The sequence below is a fragment of the Herpailurus yagouaroundi genome, unplaced genomic scaffold (assembly GCF_014898765.1).
Source record: "Herpailurus yagouaroundi ecotype Mexico unplaced genomic scaffold, PumYag 142, whole genome shotgun sequence".
Classification (NCBI taxonomy): Eukaryota; Metazoa; Chordata; class Mammalia; order Carnivora; family Felidae; genus Herpailurus; species Herpailurus yagouaroundi.
Genome location: NW_024412397.1, coordinates 59,706,489 through 59,730,504, shown reverse-complemented (window position 1 = coordinate 59,730,504; position 24,016 = coordinate 59,706,489). Strand labels below are relative to the sequence as shown.

Here is a 24,016-nt window from a genome sequence, read left to right as displayed (position 1 = left end):
CAAAGTGCATTGTGTGTCTCATTCTTTAAAGGAGACCCTGTACATTGCCCTCTTCCCCACTCACACCAGAGAAATAAATTCCACGTGTATTCTAATAGGGCTAAATTTAAAAACAGAACAAAAACAAAATATGGGAATGAGAAAACAGAGGGTTATGTAGGAGCAGAGAAGCCCTTATTACAACAAACAAAAAACAGAAAGAACCCATAAATAAAAAGATTAACTGATACGATTACATAAAAAATTAAAACTTTAAATACAATAAACAACACTGAAGTAAAAATTCAAACACAGCCACAGTGAAAACTTTTACATATGTGACAGAGAATTAAAACCTATACTAAAGACAAGAGGCTCTTACATATTAGTAATACTGCCAAACCATTAGACAAATGGGCAAAAAGCTAGATCTGGCAATTTTTTCCATTTGTCAGATTGCTAATAATTAAATTGATAATATCTAACTTTTGTGAAGAGGAAAAGGGCTCTTCTATGTATTCTTGATGGTAGTATAAATTGAGAAATTTTTTTTTTGGATGGCCATTTGCATATGTAGCCCCTTTAACAGTTTCCATTATGAAATTCTGAAATCCTTGTATAACTATACACCAAGTCATTTCTATAGGAGTGTTCACTAAACTATTGTCCATGGAATCTACACTATGCAATATTATTGCAGCTGTTGAATAAAATAGGAACCACCTATCTGTACTGGCAGAAATATCTGTAACACATTAAGTAAAAAAGGCAGTTTGTAGAACTACAGACCAATAGATATAGATGGGATGATTTAATTTTTTAAAAGCCTATAAATGCTCATTTTATGCAGATGGTAATAAAAATGTACAGAAAGGATAACCTTCAAATTGTTAACAATAGTTTTGTGGCAAAGAAAGAATGTGTATTGTAGTATGTGAAGTATGGGAATCTGTGTATTGTTCCCTGCATGCTTTTACTGTTTGAATTCTTTACAGTAAGAATGTACTGGTATGGTATTTGAGTAATTAAAATGGAAACACCACCAGTGCTCTCTTAAAGTTCTCATGTTCAAGTTAATAAACATTCTTGAAAGACTTATGAAAGAATTAACACTTGGAAAACATTATGTAAATCTAATTTATCTACAATAGAACCTAAATTAGATAAAGAATTTTGTGGTAATATATCAACTAAAATACTCATTTAATATTTAAAAATTTGAGTAGTTCTTGACATGGAATTATAGCAGAGGATCAGGGTTTATGTCCATACTCCAAAAGAATTTTGTAATATACTATACTTTTAGAACTCTTTTGTATTAGCAAGAGGAAGACAGAATACAGATTAAAATGTAATCAGAATCTGTTTCAATGATCAATTTTAGGTCCTGAGAATTAGTTTTTAATTACTAGTCTTACCTGCAAAATCTTTCACATTCACATTTGCCCCTAAACTTATTAATTCTTTGACTTGTTTCACATCGCCTCGAATAGCTGCCATGTGTAAAGGAGTTTCACCACGTTCATTTCTTTTATTAACTTTGTCTTTTTGTCGAGATGAGGAACTGGGAGTTTTCTTCTGGGCTGGTGTCGTTTGTGATGGATGATTTGGTGTGGAATCTGTAAGAAAAAAGAAAGTTAACGGAAGTTCTAGACTGAATATTTTGAATGTTCATGGAAAGCTTTGTAATGTGCAATTTCCTGGAATGGGGGAGTATCTTCTCACCCTAACAATCCAAAACTTGGCTTGGATGATATATTAATAATTTAACCCAAAATACACTGAGTAGATCTTCCTTTAGGGTTATCAAATATTGCATGAACATATACAGAAAAAATGTTTTATCAATTCATTAAATTGCCTTAAATTGGTAACAAAGTATCCAGTATGTACTGTAAAAGTGTTTGCTAAAAGAATAATTTGATAAACTGCAAAAAATATGTATTTCTCGGGGCACCAGGGTGGCTCAGTTGGTTGGGCATCCGAAATTGGCTCAGGTCATGACCTCACAGTTTGTGAGTTCAAGCCCCACGTCAGGCTCTGTGCTGACAGCTCAGAGCCTGGATCCTGCTTAGGATTCTGTGTCTCCCCCTCTCTCTGCCTTCCTCTCTCTCTCTCAAAAATAAATAAACATTAATGGGGCGCCTGGGTGGCGCAGTCGGTTGAGCGTCCGACTTCAGCCAGGTCACGATCTCGCGGTCCGTGAGTTCGAGCCCCGCGTCAGGTTCTGGGCTGACAGCTCAGAGCCTGGAGCCTGTTTCCGATTCTGTGTCTCCCTCTCTCTCTGCCCCTCCCCTGTTCATGCTCTGTCTCTCTCTGTCCCAAAAATAAATAAACGTTGAAAAAAAAATTTAAAAAATAAATAAATAAATAAATAAACATTAAAAAATTTTTTTGAAAAAAAAATATGTATTTTTTTATGGCATGTTACTCTTATTCTAACACCTAGATGAAATGACATTGAAGGCTAGAGTTCACACTTTGGAACTCAGACAAAGTGTTAGAGTTCTATTCGGATATTAAGTTCAAATTGAGGTCATGGATGATTTTAGAATTAAAATGAAGCTTAAGATTTACAAGAAATAAGGACATCTGGGAAGGCCTTTAAAAAGTGGGATAATCAGAAAAAAAATTGCTTTGAGTCCCATCTTTTGATTTTTGTTCCAGTCTCTATACAAAAAATAAGAATGTTAAACAAGATAATACCCAAAGTTCTCCCTCTTGTCCCCATTTTAGAACTACTGGGACAAAAACAAAACAAAAGGTTTCTTAATCAGTTAAGGATTCCAGACATATGTACAGTGCTAATAATTAATTCTGAAAATTTACAACTATTTAAAAGAAACAAATGTTCTAAGGGGAAAGTGTATGGAAAATAATTTTCTAGCATCATATAGGAATTTTCTTGCAAACTGACATGATTAGGGTAGTCAAGTAACATCATTCTGTCCCCAATAAGAAAAAAAGCTTAAAATTTACATTTTGGATTTTATTTTATTTATTTTTTTATTAAAAAAATTTTTTTTAACGTTTATTTATTTTTGAGACAGACACAGAGCATGAAGGGGGGAGGGGCAGAGAGAGAAGGAGACACAGAATCGGAAGCAGGCTCCAGGCTCTGAGCCATAAGCCCAGAGCCTGACGCGGGGCTCGAACTCACGGACCGCAAGATCGTGACCTGAGCTGAAGTCGGACGCCTAACCGACTGCGCCACCCAGGCGCCCCTGCATTTTGGATTTTAAAGTGCATTGTGTCAGTAACAGTTTCTTATCTGGACTTCTGGAAGTACACTCTATAAGAGCACAGACACAATCTTAGTGTCTATCTTATTCGTTACTGTATCTCAACTGTTTAGAAGACTTCTTCGCACTCGGTAGTACTCATGCAATACTTGTTGAATGAATAAAGGAATTTTACTATAATCTTTATAGTCAAATTATTTATTAAAATTAGCTGTTCAGTTTCTTAAAAACAAAAGGACCTATTTTTTAATCCAAGCAACTTGCAAGGAATTAATTAATATAAAATTTTGTTAGCCATTTCAAAATAATATTCATATACTTAAAATAAAAATAGTACTATCCATAATGGCAACCAGGGTAAACATAACAGAAACAGGGGAAATTAATTACATAATGGATAAAATAATGAATCTTAAACTACGCGTATGCTAACATGCTGGCAAACAGCTTTGTATTTCGAAAGTTTTCCACTCTAGTTCTACATATGTTAATAAAGTTGACTAAAAATCCTTATATGAAAAGAATCAACTGCATTATAGTATGATCTTATTTAAATTTTAAAACACAAATTACATAGAGAGCCTGGCTGGCTCAGACAGTGGAGCATGTGACTCTTGATCTCGGGGTTGTGAATTCAAGTCTCACGTCACGGTTAGAATTTGCTTTAAAAAAAACAAAAACCCTACAATGAAACATGTATCTGTATGTTTATACCTAGAAAACTTCTAGAAGGAACACTGGAGACGTGGCAAGATTAACTTTTGCCTCCTAATTTATTCTAAGGATAGAAATTCATGGTGTAACAAAATGAGTTCTTAAAAATAAAAGTCTTCTCATCTAACTATTATATCTGACACAAGGTCAACATTTTACAGAAACATTTGAAGTTTTAACAATGCATAGCATCTTTTTAAAAAAAAAATTTTTTTTAACATTTATTTATTTTTGAGACAGAGAGAGAGAGAGAGCATGAATGGGGGAGGGTCAGAGAAAGAGGGAGACACAGAATCTGAAACAGGCTCCAGGCTCCAAGCTGTCAGCACAGAGTCCGACGCGGGGCTCGAACCCACGGACCGTGAGATCATGACCTGAGCCGAAGTCGGACGCTTAACGGACTGAGCCACCCAGGCACCCCAACAATGCATAGGATCTTTAATTTGGCTACAGTCATGCAAAAACTGGGGGGGGCCCGCGCCGGCGGAAGGCAGGAGAATAACCAAAAACAACACGCTCTACTTAAAAAAGCAGGAAGCCCTAACGTGTTCATTAGTGAAAGATTAGATATACCAATGATTTGATGGAAACTACAATACATAGAAGCTCTTAAAAATTTTACCATGTTGTCATAGTTTTTTTAAAAAGCCAATACGCGAAAGCTTCACCAGAGAAAACTATCTTTTTCAATGCATTTCAACAGTGTCTGTTAAGTTACCCAAAATCTTATATAAAGATGCCTTGAATTCAGAGCCCAAAGAAATTTTTTTTCTCTAGACAAAACTGATTTACTTTATTAGTCAATAAGAACTATACAACTTAAAATTTTGTGTTGTTGGTTGCCAGAATGCATTCAATGGTCGATAGTAATTATCATCTCTGCCCAGCTATCTGGATTTTACCTAGCTTTTTATAGCTTTTAAAAAATTAGTGAGTTGGGTAGTTCCCTTGTTCTGGTTCTGTTGGTAACCCATCCTAATTATTTTTGGAGGGCACAGTATAGAAATAACTCTTCCCCACCCACACACATACACGTAGTACAACACATTAATCAGAAGTGTGAAATGAAATATGAAATAAATTTACATAGCATATCACAAATATTTTCCCTTTTAAAATAATTTAGATCTCAAACAATAAAGCATGGATTACATTATGGCTTCTAAAAGTACTGGTGATGGGTACTGAGGAGGGCACCTGTTGGGATGAGCACTGGGTGTTGTATGGAAACCAATTTGACAATAAATTTCATATTAAAAAAATAACTAAATAAATAAAAGTACTAATGTGATAAGATTACCAGTTTATCGGCAGGGTGCTAGCAACTGAAAAGTAAACTATAAACCTAGAAGCAGCTTTACAGAAACTAGAGTAAAGATGCTGCAGTAAGGTGAAAGCACACAGTGCAGCAATGAACTCTTTTTTTTTTTGAATGACCATTTCTAAATTACCCAATTTAGCTGACAAATATTTACTGAATATCCACTAAGTGCAAAGATCCCCTGCTCCTGTATAGATTCTCATCTGGTGGAGGATACAGACAATAAACAATTATCACCCAAATAAACGTAAAATTACACTTACAACAAGTTTTTAAATTTTTAAAAATATTTTTGAAAGTAAGCGCGTGCACATGTGCAAGGGGGAGGGGAGGAGAGAGAGGGAGACACAGAATCTGAAGCAGGCTCCAGGCTCTGAGTTGTCAGCATGGAGCCCGATGCAGAGCTCAAACTCCCAAACCGGGAGATCATGACCCAAGCTGGAGTCAGACGCTTAACCAACGGAGCCACCCAGGTGCCCCCAAACTTGTAAGAAATTTTTATTAAATACAAGAAAAATAAAAATTTAAAGTAATTGTTAAGACAAGGGTGGAATCTGAGGCAAACTAAGAATACACATGTACTCAATGATGGTGTTACCTGGACTGTTGTCTCTTGCTGTCATCTGCATAAGGAGTGCCATCTGCTTCCGCTCAGAGAGTGGATAACCAAAAAGAATGCTAACTGGTGTGGACTTCTTATTTCCAGCTTCCTTTTTTGTTTTCTTCTTTTCTGGACCTTCTTTCTCTGGAATTATTAACAAATATGTAAGAATCTGAAACAAATGCAAGTACTGAAAAGCAAAACATAAGAAAACTTTTAAAAAACAGATGCTATACATGTATTTGAGAAACATAAACTAGTAATAGGCTAACAAAAGAACACTAGACTTTTATTGTATTATATGAGCCATTTTCCTCCTGAATGCTTTGAAAAAACATATATTAATTCTGTTTTCTGAAAATTAAGAATTATTTGGAAATTTATTCCTAGTATAATTTGTATTTTAACAATTTGTTCTTTTAAAATTAAACTTCCTCAACAACACTTCAAACATTCCTTAGTATCACATCTTTGAAGCTTCTCTTCATTCATTATAGTTTTATTCTTCTTAATTACTGCTGTCCTTATTAGCAATGTTCCTTCAAATTACTTCCCTAATTCCACTGATGATTTGTATAATCTAACGAGATAAGTATTTAAGACAAGTCTCATCACATGAAGTAATTACTGAAAAACAGCATCAGATCACCTTATCCCAGACACAGGATAGCTGAACATGGAATGATCCTGATCAAAGTTAAAAATGAGCAAATTAAAGATTCTGCATGTGTGTGGGTATGTGGGGGTGGTTAACAGAGATTGTGCAAAGATCCAAAATGTCTAAGGATTTTTTTCAAAGAGATTTGATCCATCATAAAGCCAGTTCTCAGGTTGAGCTATTTGGGAAATCCTTTGGCAATGCAGCCAGCATTCCCCATCAAGTGCCAGGAACTTCAGGTGGAACTGGATTCTGTTAAGTCAGAGAGATACAGATAGCTGTTCTAGGACTTCTCTGGGAGATAATTCAGGTGTGAGTTAATGTCTGCTTATTAAGTGTCTAGACATCTTATTTCTTGGGAAATCCTATACAAATTATCTGAGAATTACTGATCGGGTCCCTGCAAAGGTGGACTAACAAAGATAAATAAGTAAATTTCAAAAATAAACATAGAACACAGCAAAAATGGAAGAAGGGAAGGTTTAGTAGTAAATATTGCATTTTTTTTTCCCTAGGCAGATGTGGCCAACAGATAGACTATTCCAGGTGATAAGCATTTATTAATCTAGCAAGTTCAAGAAACTAGTTATAATTTGATATTACTTAAATATTGTTAAATATATAATCATTTAAGGCATAAGAACTTAAAAGTAGTAATTCTTGCAGCGAGCCACTTATTTAATTAGGATACAATGGTTGGCATCCTAATGGCCTAGAAAAATTAAGAGATCAGAATATTTAAACTCTGCTGCCCAGAAATCACTCAAAATTCAATCGCTCCTAAAATGTCCATCGTGTTGATACTTAATTTTACATAACAAAAACAAAAAACTTCAAGATTTACTTAAGTCAGCCTTTATTAATAGTTCTAAATATTGTTTATTTTCTTGTTTCTTATTTTATTATCATTAATGGTCCACTTTAGTATAAATCCAATTTCAGCACAGTGTCTCATCTAACTTACTAAATTTATTATAAAGCCCTTACAGGTTTTTAAGAGAAGCCCATTTTTTTCCAAAACATATACTTTCTTCTAATAATATTCTGTATGCTTCTGTTCTCTCATATTTAATGAGGAACCATAATTATTGTTTTAATGATTTTCTAAATAACAAATCTTTAAATATAGCGAATGTACTTTTCTAAAATTAAAATATTTAACACTGTAAAAATTTTATAAAAAGGAGAAAAATTTTTTTTAAAAAGAAGTGACATCTAGTAATTGGAGGAAACAAAATGAAGAAAATGTACAGAGAATCTTTCTTTAAAATATTTTCTTAAATTTTGGGGAAATTTTCATATTTTCTCACTTGCAAAACAATGAATTTTTTGCTTCTCATTACATTTCATGCAATGTTTCAAAAAGAATATGTTCTCAAGCAATACATTAAGCAAAAATTCAAATTAAATACTAGCATCCAATCTGAACTCTGTTTTTCTTTAACTGAGTTTACCTTAGTCATTTGTCTGAGTTCATGCTTTACATAAGATAGGAAAAGAAGGTAAGTAAACAGATGCTGGGTGTAAGATAGCTAGATTAATACCATTCCTCAAAATTGTGTTAGATTAGTATGTCCCAAAGCGTGCTTTTTCAAGTGTAAAGCATTCAACAAAACTTTTGACTATGTGGGATCTATACTGTGAAGAACTTATTTCCTGACCAGTCATAAGTAAAAAATGATCACGTGTATTTGAGAAAGTTAGGTACTTCTCAAGTTTGACAACTGAACTATTTGTCCAAAAAATGGGTCAGAATTTTAAAATTTACACAGAGGAATACTGACACGTGCTCATTTAGCACAGTCTCCTCTAGAACTGAAATTCCACTCGACCACTCTAGAGATTTTTAAAGAAAAATCCAAGTGATTTACTTAAGACTAAAGAAAAACAGAGAAATGGATTATCCACAATCCAACATTCTTTATTTCAAGGTTCAGAAGATCTTTAGAAATACAGAGAAGTCTCAGTCTTATAATCTCAAAAATGAATGCTTTCTTTTCAGGACTTGTCAGAATAAACAAAAAGCTCAATACAGTCACATCCCAATTAAGTGTAGGGTATATTAAGAAGAAGAAACAAATTTCTTTCTTGGGGAACTGGCTCATAAACCTACCAGCCTCTCAAAAACTAAAGAATATGATACTTCCCCACAAAGCAGTCACTGTGGAAGGAATGGAGCAATGGAGCTGTAACTCCATTAATTCAGATGAATATAACTAAATCAATCACATTTGGAATGCACTTCAAGTCTGAGAAAAAAATGTTGCCATTGCTCTCTGGTTCTAAAGCATCTACAAGAATTTCTAAAATGTAGGTGCTTATTATCTTTTGATTTCCAGCAATACTACTCAGATCATGGATAGTTTCATCCCATATACCTCTTTCAGGTATACCCAGGCCCTGAGGAGTCCTGTTATAGAAATGTATACCCAACTCCACAGTAAGCGTGGGCCTTTTAAATTTAATGCTGATTGTAAACATGTCCTTTACCCCCAAATTTTGATAATCAGGTACTGACTTATCAGCTCAGTTAGTACCTTTCAGGATAATTTTAAGAGTAATATTTGGCTCTACACCTCTCTCACAAATTTATAAAATATAAAATATACCAGAAACAGAAGGTTTATTTCAGCTTTTATTAGCTAAATGTCATATGCTGACAACTGGACACTTGGACACCCAGGGACTAAACAATATTTTATATTATAAAAAAATTAAAAGATAAAAATATAAGCCCATTAAAAAAAAAAGGACAATCAAAACACTTAACTAGTTAGTTTTCACATAAGATAGCACTTATACATTCTCCTCTATTCTTCTATCTGGAGCAATTATGAAGCCTAACCTGGTGCCATAGCCAAATAAAGCAGTTCCGACACAGTTCATGGTAACGGCATTTCTCCAGGAAAGCTGTTGTTTTAATCCACTGTTAAATTCAACATGGGCAGCAAAGTCAATAGGCTAAAGACAGTTCAACCAAAAACTAAAAAAAAATTTTTTTTAAAAAACAATGCATGATTAAATAGTAAGATGACACTATCAAAACCAGTACATGTGGTGTATATCTTGTAAAGAGTATAGAGCAAAAGAGACCAAGGACCTTGAGTATCTTCCCATAGGAATTGCTGCACTGCACAACTCCAAGGGGCTGAATTTTATACTGGTTTCTATGTGAACGGTAGCCCCATGTTGTGCTGTGCAACTACTGAGTAGTGGTACATAGTAGTCCTGCTTAAAATGTTCATAAATAGCACATGTTGGATATGATGCACCAGACACCTCAAACAAAAACTGGAAAATTCAGTGTCACTCATGTAGTTCACTTATTCAACCAACGATACTTATATACTGGTTTGAAAGGAAGTTATTTATAGTACAACAATTACTTGTAAATGTGACAGAAACCACTGGCTAAACAGGTGCCCCTGATAATCTAATTACCTGAGTATGTCCTGTAAGAAGATATAAGTCTCTCCCCCCAATTTTCACTTGTATGTCCTGGATCTGAATCTACAGAATAAGAAGAGACAGAAGAAAAGAAAAAAAGCACACGAAGGGAAATGCAGAATTCAACAAACCAACATTTTTCAAAAGACCACTAGTTTAGTCAATGATCTATCACTGTTTTTCCCAAAGATTATTTTTAAGGTAAAGCCAAAAGCACATTTAAAACACAGGTTTGGCTGAAGATTTCAATTTGGCCAAGACTTCAGTTTTTTCAATTGGACTCTTAAAGCTGAGAAAGACAACCATGCAGTTTGCAGTAATAGATACTACTGATGCTATTTATTAAAAGAGATCTCCTTTGAAGCTTTATTTTTTCCAATCTCTGAATAATGATAAAAGAGGCAGTCCTCTATCACTGTCTTTCTGTTTAGAATTTGTCTTTAGAAAACTTGAATAAAGGACCTCAATAATCCTTTTTGTTCTATTAATGCCAAACTACTCAGAAAACAATGGAACACTTTGGACTGCAGTATCATTCTAGACCACAGACCTTTCTATAAATTATACGCATTTCAAACGGTATGAATTACTACACTGCCCACTATATAAGACGTCTTAGAAAGAAAGCAGCCTAAAATCAAAACAAAGTTTATCAGCTAAGATAAGAATATGGAATTCGGCCTAGCAATTCATGACAAGTAAAAATATCACCAACTGACTTTTGGCAATATGGCCAGAGCAGATATTTTTACTTATAAACAACATGCCATTTTAACTCACAATATTATTTTGATCTTCATATACTCAATTTATTGACATACACTTTTCTTTCCAGAATCATTATTATTCATGAGTTCAGTTAGGTATAAAGAAGCAAGTGTTGGGGTAAAAAAAAAAAAAGAAACCAATTTAGAGAACAAGTAAAACATAGTATTTGAAACTTTTAAAGATAAGCCAAAAAGTTTAGTGTTGAGGAAGGCTCACTCAACTGAAAGGAAAATAACTGATAAAATAACATTTAGACCAATTCTAAACCAAGTGGGTAAATGGATTCAATGACAAGTTTTTAATGAAGACTTATATTTCTAAACTGAACATATTAAGTTAGCAACTAGAAAAATTCCATGAAGAATATCTGACATTCCATTTAAAGACAAGCAAAAATGGGCTCCATATACTGCAAAGAAAAGAAAAAGCAGGAACCAATAAGTTGTGCCAACAAGTTGAATTAAATGAATTACTAAAAGCAGATCATATTTTTGCAACAGATTAAAGCATAGTGAATAAACTAAATTTTCAATTATATTCATTAATATAAGGAAGTGCCAGAAGTTTACTGAAATCTACCTTTGGCAATAAATTAATCCACCCTGACTCCACACACCCTTTGGCTTTTACTCAAATAAGTATGTTTATATTTGGTGCATCTGAATGTGTATTCTATAAGGATTTAATTCAGGAGCTGAATTTTTAAGAGCTTCCATATCTTGTCCCTTGACTCACCCACCTCTGTGCTATACTGAGACTAGGGTTACCTAGGAGGTTTCTGTAAAACACTGAGTGCCAAGCAGAGTAATTATCCCTCCCTGATATGTTCTCTGTAGCAAGGTAAGACAAACAATAGTTGTATTTTAAAAGCCATCTTTTTAGTTAATATTCTGTTTCGGGTTGCAAGAGAATAAGAGAAAAAAATCAAGAATGACTAAAAAGGTTTTGCACTATACGTTTGAAAATTTTTAAAGTAAAAGTTTCAAAGATGGGGGAGGGACAAAAGAAAATCTGTAATAAATAATATCCATGAAAATCATCAAAAGGTGATCATCCTTATTAGGCAAAGCACTGATTTTATTAGCTACTCTAACGTTGTTACCAGAAAAATTCTTTTTGTTTTCTTTTTTAAAAAGTTCCTCTCTCCAAATTTGCTTGAGTCATATTAAACAGGGTAAATCCTTCAACGGCATCAGGAAAATAGAACTTCTAAGGCTGGCTGGCAGAGAAGATTTAGTTTAAAACATCTGAACATGCTTCACAACTGCCACCACGGACTTTGGGAACAGGTCATACTGTGTCTCTTTGGATTTTCTCATGCTGCATTATCTACATATGCCAAAAGAAAAAAATTAGTAAATAAATGAAAACAAAGATTTTTAAAAAGTGAAGGACACTGTATCTTTCTACTTATTTAAACATACAAACTAAATATAATGACGTACCACTGACTTACTTCTATAGGACATTAGATCTATCAAACCTAAAGAAAAACGTACCCCAATGTTATCTGAGGTTAAAGAACATTCATATACTGCTGGTGGCTTTGTAACTAGGTATAATTATTTCAGAGAAACATCAAAGAAATATTTAATCCTTAATCCTGTAACCCTACTCCTGGGAATGTGTAAGAAAGAATTCAGGGTATAATAAAAATACAATATGCAAAGATGCTCATGGTGACATTAATCATAACAAAATAACTGCATGTTTAGTTTGAAGGCCAACAAGAGACCTCTCATGTGTACCCTCAAGACAGCTGTTTATTAGTATTTTCATGTCAAGGGATTGTGGCTTTCCCTTGGATGCCATTAGACTAGGAAAACAAAGAAGTATATGATTTTTTGACTGGTAGTGCAGGAATAAAGTTCACTTAGGCACAAACAATAACTATTTGAGATAACAGCAGTTTTTAGTTATTAATTACTATACTAAAACCTATATACAGTGTCAGTGTTGAAAGATGCCTACCCAATATTCGTTTTCCCCTTAACAAAAGGACACCAGTTTTGATTAGGGTGACAATACAGCCAACTGAAAGTAGTTAACTTTCCAGACTCCCTTGTAACTAAGGTAGACTAACCAATGAGATGCAGGCAGAAGTTTCTAGGGAGATTGTTTCATCAATAAAAAGGCAGACTCACTGGAAAAAAGATACTTTGCCGTTGGGTCCTCCCTCTCGTACTTTCTGCCAGGAGGAGGCAGAAGATATTCTGTGAGTTTACAACAAAATGCTTAAGGACAAAGCCCACGTATGAGTTAAGGGTGAGCACAGAATGATGAAAACATCCCAGTCCCTGATGGCGTTACTGAACTACTGTAACAACCCTAGACTACTGATACCTCCTGGCCTTATTACAGTAGATGAAAAAAATCTCAATCTATTTTAAGCCAGTGTTTGTCGGTTTTGTTTCAATTAACATATCATAAACTGATTTTACACACTATGCCAATGAAAGATTACAATTCTCTGAAGCTGGTATTACATGTACTTTTTTACAGATGAGAAAATTGGGAGTTATAAAGGCCTCAAATTTTTTTTGGCCAGGACAAGTAGGGAGCTGAGTAGGGACACAACACTAACCTGTCAGACTCCAAAGCCTCTGATAGTAAACATTATGCTATGATTTACCTCTACTGTAACTATAATTAACTTATCCTGCCAGGATTCTAGACAAGGAGAGACTGAAAATAAAAGCTAAAAATAAGTGACAAAGCAAGCTATAGGTATAAGGAATAATTTGTCTTCTTGTCACTCTATATATTCATCTCCTAATATTTCATGAGACAAAATTTATGGGAATTCTCTAATAGGATAGGACAATGTGGGATACTGAAATGATATAAGCAGATATACTGGAAATTTGCTGAAATAAATAGTATTATGACACATCTGTAAGGACCCACTGGCATGACTTCAAATTATGCTGTAACGTTCCCCCAAATTTTGTCTAGTTAAGCAATTACTTTTTAAAAGTGTTATCTTTTAAAAAATTAATAAATATTAAATAATTCAGAGTTATAAAGCTTAAGACACACTAGGGTATCTCAAAATGAAGACTAAGAATGATTCATCCAGTTGATAGCAGTATCTCTGATTTGGCAGATCATTGAGTCTTCCTTGAAAAGTATGAATATCTATTTAAAAAAGTAACTGGGATGCCTGGGTGGCTTACTTGGTTAAGCGTCTGACTTTGGGTCAGGTCATGATCTCATGGTTCATGAGCTCGAGCCCCACTTTGAGCTCTGCACTGACCTGCAGAGCCTGCTTGGAATTCTCTCTCCCTTCTTCCACTCGCATGCATGTGCATACACATGCATGCGCAGAAGTCTCAAAATAAATAAACTTAAAAAAAAAATTTAAGAAACTGTTTTACAGAAATAATTATGCTCATTATTTTAAAAATTCAAGGGGCGCCTGGGTGGCGCAGTCGGTTAAGCGTCTGACTTCAGCCAGGTCACGATCTCGCGGTCTGTGAGTTCGAGCCCCGCGTCAGGCTCTGGGCTGATGGCTCAGAGCCTGGAGCCTGTTTCCGATTCTGTGTCTCCCTCTCTCTCTGCCCCTTGCCCGTTCATGCTCTGTCTCTCTCTGTCCCAAAAATAAATAAATGTTGAAAAAAAAAAATTTAAAAAAAAAAAAAAAATTCAAGTCCTACAAAAAACAAAGAAAGTAAAAAGTCATTCAAAATCTTGGAAACAGAATGTTAACATTTAGTAGCCACCATTCCAAGCATCTCTCTAAATATATATAAAGAGAAAGGAACTGGGGTGTATGTGTGTGTATTAATTTACATACAAACAAAAATATCATATATACGTTACTATTTTAAAATAAAAAGCTGAAAGATTTTATTTTAATCCAACATAAAAAGAAGAGGAACTAGGGTTCCTGGCTGGCTACTCTTGACCTCAGGGTCATGAGTTCAAGCACCACACTGGGTTCAGAACTTAAAGAAAAAAAAAAAAAAGAAGAAGAAGAAGAAGAAGAGGAAAAACTCAAGGAATTGCTTCTTTTCTACAAGAGAGATCATACACTAAAATATAAATACATTATATGTAAACATACATGAAAGAATTTTAAATAAAGATTAAAAAGTTGAAGTAAATATTTTTAAAAACTATGTATTTCAGTTGTAGACAATATCAGTTATTCCTTTGCTATAAGAGATGAGCTAAGTAACATTATTAACATTCTGTCCTTATTCCCAATCTTTTATTATTATCCCCACTCTTTTATTTAACCTAAGTCAGGGTTAAAATATTTACATTTCTGTTCTGGGCCCATAATACAGTAGCTAGGTTTGGCTTAGATCTACCACGAAACAGTCTTTTATATTTAAACAATTTTATCTTTCAAAACGTGTGTTAATATATGCCCTGTGTGCACATACATACAAATATAAATATACACAATGTGGCTTTTAATGCAAACAGTACATATTATTTCATAACCTATTTTTAAAATTTGAATGCTATGAGCATCTTTTTACTTCACGTATTCTTCCACAATGTTATTTTTAAGAGTAAAAATCATATTGCTTCATTGGATTTACCAAAATTGAACAAATTCTCTACAACTTAACATTTTCCTGGGGTTATTTTTGCTCTTCTAAGTTAAGTAGAGATACACATACCTTAAGATAATTTTCATTATCATCAATAATTACTTATATAAATTCCAAATTAAAGAATAAGTCAAATGTTAACAACCTTTTAGTTTTGGATAAATGTTTTCATATTTACCTCCAACAATATATTCTTTTAATTTAGACCAACTAAAGCAAGTTCCTATTTCTGGCCAGTGACTACCTGGTACAATTTAGGCCAACGATTTTGTCAATTGTTCTACATTGTATTTCTTTGATTACTATTGATATTTTTTATTAAAAAATTTTTTTAATGTTTATTTATTTTGAGAGAGAGGCAGAGGCTCCATTAGTGCGGGGCTTGCTTGGGATTCGCGCTCTCCCTTTCTCTCTGCCCTTCCCCTGCTCATGCACTTGCTCTCTCTCTCTCTCAAAATAAATAAATATTTTTTAAAAATTTAAAAACATGAACAAAGCACAAAATTTCTTCATCACTGCAAAAAAAAAAAAAACCCATAATTTTCAAGGCTTAAAAATGTCATGTTTAAGAACAATTTCTAATTCAAGCTAAGACAGACAGCAAAATACACAAAACGAGACCTACCTACTAAAAACATATGAAAAAATTTAAGTACTTTCTAAAGCTATGTTAGCACAGGGCATTTCAAGTATGTTCAGATTCCACAGTCAAGATTATTTCTAAAGTGATGATTAAGATGGCCAGAAAGATATTACATAAACTCAGAATGGGACAGTAACTCTGTGAGTGAAGCTGAAACGTTAAGAACAGTTCATTATTAATATTTCATGCAAGGGATAAAATAATCATGATAAACACATAACAGTCAAGTTTATATTAGTTTCAAGAAATGATCAGTTCAGAGCTAACAAAATCTAGTAGTTTATTAGATTGTGGTAACAAGTTACTTCTGATCTATTATGAACAACCGGGATTGACAGATGTCAAGGACCATTTCTGACATATAAGAGTTTTGAAGAAAAAAAGTACTACCATGAATGGGCTTAGGCAATAAGCCTCCATCTTTTTTTTCTTTTTTTTTTTCAGGGTGGGGAGGGCATATTTCTGATTCATTTCTGAATCTAAAATGCCTAAATGTTTTCTTTGTTGGGTTCACTACTGTGTCCACAAAAACTCACATTTTTCTCAACTCTAACATATCCTATGCTGTATATCAGAGTAAATTTTCATCACTGAAATGCTATCCAAGAAATTAAGTTCTGAAAATGGTAAGATATTTGTAATAAACCTGAGAGTAAGGAAAGAAGCAAATTGTTTTTATTTGATTAGAAATCGTGTTTGAGTGAGAAACAATGAATTTCTGCCCCAAAATGATATATCTGAAATACCAAAATACAAATATTTCTCTATAAAAATGGGGTGCAAGAGGAATGATATGAAGCAAATCACAGTAAAGAATGATTAAGATTTTATCAGAGAACAAATTATTCTACCTGTGTCTGAATCTCGTTCTTCATTTCTTGATGGGCTAATGGTAAAAGGAAGTTTACGTTTCATGGACGATTTCTCTTTCATCTCCTTGCCCACATCACTTCGGTCAATTTTTGGAGTTTTACTGTATGATGCAATCTTGTCTTTACTCTGTTAAAAATCAAATATGAATACAGTTATAACAATATTAGCTAAGCAAGACAGTATTTAAGAAATTTATGAAGAAAATTTTCAAATATATTCAAAAGTAGAGAGATATTACAAACACTATCTTTAATGTATTCAAGAGCCAGTTTCAACAACTGTATCATTTTTTCTAATTTGTCTCATATTCTACTACTTTTACTTAACAATATAATTTTAAAATAACAGTAAAACAAAAAATCTTGAATAAAACTCTGTAAGCATAATATATATGTCACCATCAATGAACAAATATATAAATCAGAAAAAGTGATTCTGGATACAATAAAATATATTGTGTTTTGTTAATATCCCGTACCCACTCCAGGTGAATATCCTACCTTCATGGTCTACAGCCATTATCAAGTTCACACTTATTATAATTTTAATATCTGAATTGGTACTGTACATCTAAACTGGGCTATAAGAACTCCTTTGTGAAAAACATGCCAGACACTAAGAACTAATAAGCCACATCACCTTAAAAGAACAGTTCCCAAACTATGATAATAAATGAGAGATACTTGTAGAGATTCTCAGAAGCAAGTTAGAAGTAGACTCAGATTGCAGAAGATACCAGCTTTCAACCCAAGAAAAGAAAATAAAGGAAGGAAAAGGGGAAAGAAGATAGTAAACAAAATAGTGTTTTTAGAGTGGAATTTATCAACAAAATCAAAAGGTGATTTTAAATGAGCAATAGAATAAGACTTCAGTGAGTCCAATCATGAAAATGAAAAAGAGAAATAAAGATTGGGACTGAGACCTACATACAATTCCAAAGGGGTTATGGAAAAGTTACAAAAAAAAAATACAAAAAATACTGTATTCATTTTTATATCACTAAAATTTTAAGATTATTTTCTTAGAAAACACACATTACTAAAAGTTGACTCATGAAAGAAACAAAAAACCTGAATAGACCAATGATCATAGAAGACAATAAATCCATACCCAAAGATTTTAAGTTTACAAAAAGGTACTAGAGCCCAGAAGATTTTACAAGAGATTTAAAACAAGTTCAAGGAACAGATATTTCCCATTTCATGTAAATAATACTACAGCATAAAGGTATGATTAGAATCCATCTTTAAGTCTAAAACATACCAAAAGATAGAAGTTATAAGCTAAATTCCTTATGAAATAAATGCAAAAGTAAACTATCTTAAATAAACTGTCAAAGTGTCTTAAACTTAGAATCAAGCAGGCTCACCCAAAGAAAACAATAATAATTATTAGAAATCTCTTTAAACAACTCACCATATCAAAAAATTAAAGAAAAACCATATGATGATCTTAACAGGTGACAAAAGTAACATCTCAACAGAGTCTACAGTCATTTTTGATAAATATATTAACAAATCAGGAAGAGAATGTGATTTCCTTATATCTTAACTGATAAAGATTGCTGAAGAATAACAGCCTTATATTATTTACTTCTCAGTTGTAAAGTTAAATTCTCTTGAGCTGTTTTTCCACTTCTGCCAATGAAATAAAGCTTCACAGGCATGTATTTTGTTTATGAGGTTGTTTTAAAAACGTAGTTTTATTATTATTAAGGTACGGTGAAGCCAACAGATCAGGTGACTACTGTCACTGAAAAGGCAGTTTGTTACTCACAGTTTCCAAGGGAGGGCATGCTATACACCACATAGGGCCACAAAGGGTAGCACCACGGTGAGTCAGGAGGCATAGGGAGAGAAGGGAAACGTGGGCAAAAGCCTTTATTATGGTTTCCTCAGGAAAGAAAAGACAAGGCCTGGCTTGCAGCAGTTTCTGTAGTATGGGCACTATTTCTCTTATTGTCTGGTACATGGCTCTCATGTAATTTATTAGGGCAGGGACAGTGGCCCAGAATGTGAGAGTTGGATAGTTGGTGGTTGGGTTTGGACTCTGGATTGGTTTGCATATGAAATATATGGTCACAAGTGAGTTAAGATCTCTGGGAATTGGCCAGCCATGGGAACGGCAGTCTCCCCAGTATCAGCAGGCCCCAATGTCAAAGCATCAGAAATAAAAAGGCATGATTAATACAAAGTCAACCAACAAAATTCTAGAGACTTGCCTTAGAAATATTAAGTCTTTATTATTAATAAAAGAATCTACGAAAAACACGAAGATGTCCCTTTTCCCTTGCACCTGTGTAAGTAAAGATACCGTACTGTGCCATAAAACAAGTTAAAAAAAATAATTTGATAACACGTTGAGTGGAAAATGTTCCCTAGAACATATTGATCATACTCTCCTCTGCAACAGGGTGATCAGGGTGCACATTTGCAACTGCTACCAACTAGTTCTGTTCGTTGTAAAATAAAATTGTCCTTGGAAGTGTTACTTGAACAAAGCGTTTTTGTGAGATTCTTCAACACTTTAAAAATTATTTTCAGATCTAGGGAAAGTAACTTTCAAAATAGTTATATCCAATTGTCCTGAAATTTCTGTATTACCAAATGATAAAAATACAGTATCAATCCAGGAACAAATCACTGGCACATTCTTCTCCCATATCCATGACATAGAAAAGTCTAGGACTCTGTTAGATTATTTCAAAATATTTTAAATCTTTTTCATTTATATTACTGTTATTCTTTCAATAACCTACAACAGCTACCATACACAGTAATAAAAATGTCAATGTATCATTTGGGGTCTACTATACATCAATAAATCAGTAACAGCAAAACATCAATGGCAAAACAAGAATGACTTTCTATCACTGCTACTGCTAGACAATGTACTGGTAGCCTTTACCAAATCAGTTAAGATAGAAAAAAGAAAAGGTAAAAATTTACTCAGAAAAAAATATGTACATAGAAAATTCTTGAAAGATATAACCCAAAATGTTGATAGCTATCTGTGGGTAACAGCACTACTAATGTGTGGGGAGACAGTTCCCCATGGGTCTCTTGCATATCTGCACCTCTTATATGCAGAAGCACTAACTCTCTTTTTTGGGACTATCTTTTCAAGAATATCTATATGGAGAACAGCATTGGAAGATATGATCTCCTCCTGGAGCAAAGAGCAGATCCGTTTACTATTCCATATAATAAACAGTTTCTCCCTTTGGGGCAAAGTTCTGATAGACTTACTGTCCATTACAAAATATTTGGGGTTCTTCTCCCGTACTGCAATCCCCTTTTATGTGTAGCTGTCACCTGGCTCTCTTTGTATCCCCTTGTGAGAAATAGGGCTCAGGTTACAGGCACAAATGCTGATAGATCACTACTACTATTGCCTATGAGAAATAAACTTTCCTTTCTATTCCACTCAAGAGTTTCACATCTGCTGCCAGCATCCATGAAACAGATTAGCTTGCAAGTAGGGCAGGGTACAATCTCAGATTGTTGATGGTTTTTTATAAGGCAATTTGTTTTCATTAGTCTTCTATGTATTTTCTAATTTTTCTATAACCAACATGTATTACATTACTTGAAGGGTAAAATAAAAATTTCTCTATATCACTAGGCTATGGAATAATGAAAGTCTGAATTATACTGATGGAAAGGATAAGACAGCTACTTAGAAAGTTAAATGATTCACACCTACTCCCACACACTTCATGAATTTAACCTAGATTTTAGATTTTCATAAAAGATTTTATCAAAGATTTTGATCTACAAATCGTAAATACTAATTTATAGCTGAAACAGAAAAATTTCTAAAAACTAAAATCAATGGGAAAAAATCCCACATATTAGTGAAAGGATAAACTATATGAAGAATTATGAGTAGACATTTTTGATGAACCCCTATTATGATATTTAATGAGATAATGAAAGCATTTTATATTAAAAGTATATTGCTAGAGAATGTTATTATTTAAAATTATGCTCTATTTAATATATTTAAGAAATTAAATTTTGTTTCAGGTTATTTTATTTAGGATCTCATAATGGCAACAGTTTGTGTCCTATTAAACTGTAAACAAGGTCTCTATCAGAACAGCTGTATACTCATTTCTAAATTATATGGAAGAAAAAACTCAGAAGAAGCTTGAGGCTGGCTTTAGGGCCACTCACTCACTAAAGAAAAGACAAACAAAAGAATATGCTTTGCAAATATACAGTTGGCTAATATGATTGTGCTTCCTCTCCTACCCTCCCTTCTAACTTCATTTTGTTGTAAGCAGCAGCAGTTAACATGGTCTATAAGCAGGAAATTATAGCCCTTCCTCTTCTTTTTTTTTTTTTTTTTTTTTAACGTTTATTTATTTTTGGGACAGAGAGAGACAGAGCATGAACGGGGGAGGGTCAGAGAGAGAGGGAGACACAGAATCGGAAACAGGCTCCAGGCTCTGAGCCATCAGCCCAGAGCCTGACGCGGGGCTCGAATTCACGGACCGCGAGATCGTGACCTGAGCTGAAGTCGGACGCTTAACCGACTGCGCCACCCAGGCGCCCCATAGCCCTTCCTCTTCTTAAGGTACAAATAAGAGGTCAAATATCTATTTAAAACTGAGAAAAATTACTTTAAAAATTTTTTTAATGTTTATTTATTTTTGAGAGAGAGAGAGTGAGAGGGGGAGGGGTAGAGAGAGAGGGAGACACAGAATCTGAAGCAGGCTCCAGGCTCTGAACTGTCAGCACAGAACCCCATGAGGGGCTCCAACCCACACGAGATCATGACCTGAGCTGAAGTCGGATGCTTAACTGACTGAGGCACTTAGGCACCCCAGAAAATTACTTTTAACAACAGCTTTCAATGTCAAGTTGCTCAGAAATCCTGTAAAACATGGCAATAAGCACCATGTGCATTGCCTCAGAAGAGTTTCTGACCCTTACCCAAACAAAATAAGTATGTGATCTTGAAAAAGTACTGAATGATTGAACAGAGACTGAGAACAGTTAAATATATCACTCTGGGTAAGCCAAAAGTTCATAAAGGAAATATATAATATTCTGTATTTATTCTTCCTATGATATAAATCTAATGATTTTTAAAAAATGTTTATCTAGCTTTGAGAGAGTGCACGAGGGGCAGAAAGAGAGGGAGAGAGAGAGAGAATCCCAAGCAAGCTTGGAGCTATCAGCACAGAGCCCAATGTGGGGCTCGAACCCATGAATGTGAGATCATGACCTGAGCTGAAATCAAGAGTCAGACACTTAACCGAATGAACCACCCAGACTCCCCTGTATAAATCTAATGATTAATAAGTATTCTTAACTTACCGAAACAATGTTTTTAATAAAAATGTTAGTGAAAAATGTCTGCTTTTTGCTGTTGTTTCTACATTTTTATGAGGCCAATGCTCTGCCACTACTGTATATTTACTGGCAGCTTTCAAAAGATACATACAAAGTATCCAGGAAGAAAGAAGTTTTAACAAGCTGACATCAAGCAGCCCAAATATAATTTCACAAATGCAACCTTCACTATATTCAAACATTTAGAAATGAAAGTTCTAATTCTCTCCTCAAATCTAGCACTGTATTCCGTCCCTACAATTCTACTGAAATTACTTTTACCACACAAAGACATTTTAAGGTATCCCAGCTGACAAAATCCAGTGGCCTCATTCTTCCTGTTCATCTCTGTGGCACTTGGCATATAGACCCCCTTAGCTACTCTTCTCTGTTTAATCTCTCCTGGTTCTCTCTGTCCTTGTTTCCCATCTCTAGATGATTCTGAAAGTATTTGAATTTCCCTAGGCATATTCTCCTTCCTTCTTGCTCTACTCTCTTTGGGTTCTATCTCCATAATGATAAGGTTAACCTTTTCAACGAATCCTCATTTCCAATGAGCTGTTTCGAGTTCTGGACTTTGATCTATCTAACTGCCTACCAATACTTCTTGTTGGATGTTCTGATGGCCAACTCAACAAGTACAAACCAAACATTCTTCTGAAAACAACAATTCTTCTATTTCCTAAATTCCTTCTCAAGGAATAGTTCAATCAAACTCAGGGTGGATCCAGATTACTTTTTCTACATACACAAGTTTAATTCATTCAACATCTTTTATGTCTGCCAAACTCTTTCCATCCCCATAGCCACTGCCCACACTGCCTTTTGCTTGGATTTTTTAAAAAACACTCTAACTGGTCTCTACTATGACCCTTTTGGCCCAATGGCTACAGGATAAATTCCAAGTTCCTTAGCAACACATCAGGCCATAATGAACTGGCCGCTGTCTAATGCTTACTTCCCACCCTCCATCCTCCACAGGCCACATCCTAACTTTATATGTATCTATTACTGTAACAGATTTAGGTCTTTTTTACATCTTGGACTGTCCTCTGTTCCTACTTTCCTGCTGGCCAAATACTTAGTCATCCTTGAGAATCCAGACTAAGTAACTTTTCTACTGTGACACCATTATTGACCCCTCTAGAATTGTTTGTTTCTCTCCTTTTTGTCCCATCATTATACACTCAATACTCTGATTAATGTGCTTCTTACAGTGGTAAAGAAATTCTTAAATTATGGTATCTGAGACCATCTCAGAAGATCTGCAAGGCCAGAAATATGCTCACAGTAACACTAAGGTGCCACCTACACCTTTCTCATACTCTCAAGAATATATACTGCAGCTCTCTAGACACATGACAAGTGATATCCAAATACACTGCATGTAGATGCAGATGAGAATTTGGTGGTCTTCTGTTAAGTCACACACTAAAGATACGTGCAAAACCAATGACACTCTTCTAATAGTTTTTGTCTTGGAACATATAGTTATTTTCCACAAAAATATACTATGTGGGTAAACATACACATATGTATTTTTTAAACCAGTTAAAAAAAAATCTAAAGTTTTTCTCAGTTTCAATTTCTGATACTGTAAATATCAACAGATATACCCACATATAAAAAAGCTCTTTGGGATCTTTAGTTACACTGAAGGGGTCCTGAGAGCAAAACATTCAGACAAACAGGAAGAGTGTTCGAGTTTAGAGTCTTCATGAAGACTTAAATCATGGCTTAACCACTCACTGTTTTATTCCAAGTGTCATAAAAGAATATATAACACAATAGGAATCCAATGTAAGATTTGTTAAATAAAAGGAATAGTAAAAATACTTTGCTTATGATTTGTCACATTTGGCA

The 24,016-nt window shown here is 34.2% G+C and overlaps 1 protein-coding gene across 5 annotated transcripts in view; it reads right to left on the bottom strand.

Moving 5' to 3' along the window:
* ANKRD12 (ankyrin repeat domain 12) overlaps positions 1-24,016 on the bottom strand; it is a 130,687-nt gene that overhangs the window by 64,501 nt on the left and 42,170 nt on the right. For 3 of the 5 annotated variants that reach the window (XM_040479399.1, XM_040479395.1, XM_040479396.1), the window contains exons 3-6: positions 16,790-16,937; positions 9,957-10,025; positions 5,855-6,001; positions 1,398-1,598 (exon numbers count right to left, since the gene is read on the bottom strand). In XM_040479399.1, the coding sequence (XP_040335333.1) occupies positions 1,398-1,598; positions 5,855-6,001; positions 9,957-10,025; positions 16,790-16,937 (565 nt within the window). Of the gene's footprint in view, positions 1-1,397; positions 1,599-5,854; positions 6,002-9,360; positions 9,456-9,956; positions 10,026-16,789; positions 16,938-24,016 lie in introns of those variants that run through there. The other 2 variants (XM_040479397.1, XM_040479398.1) reach the window with 2 other exon arrangements.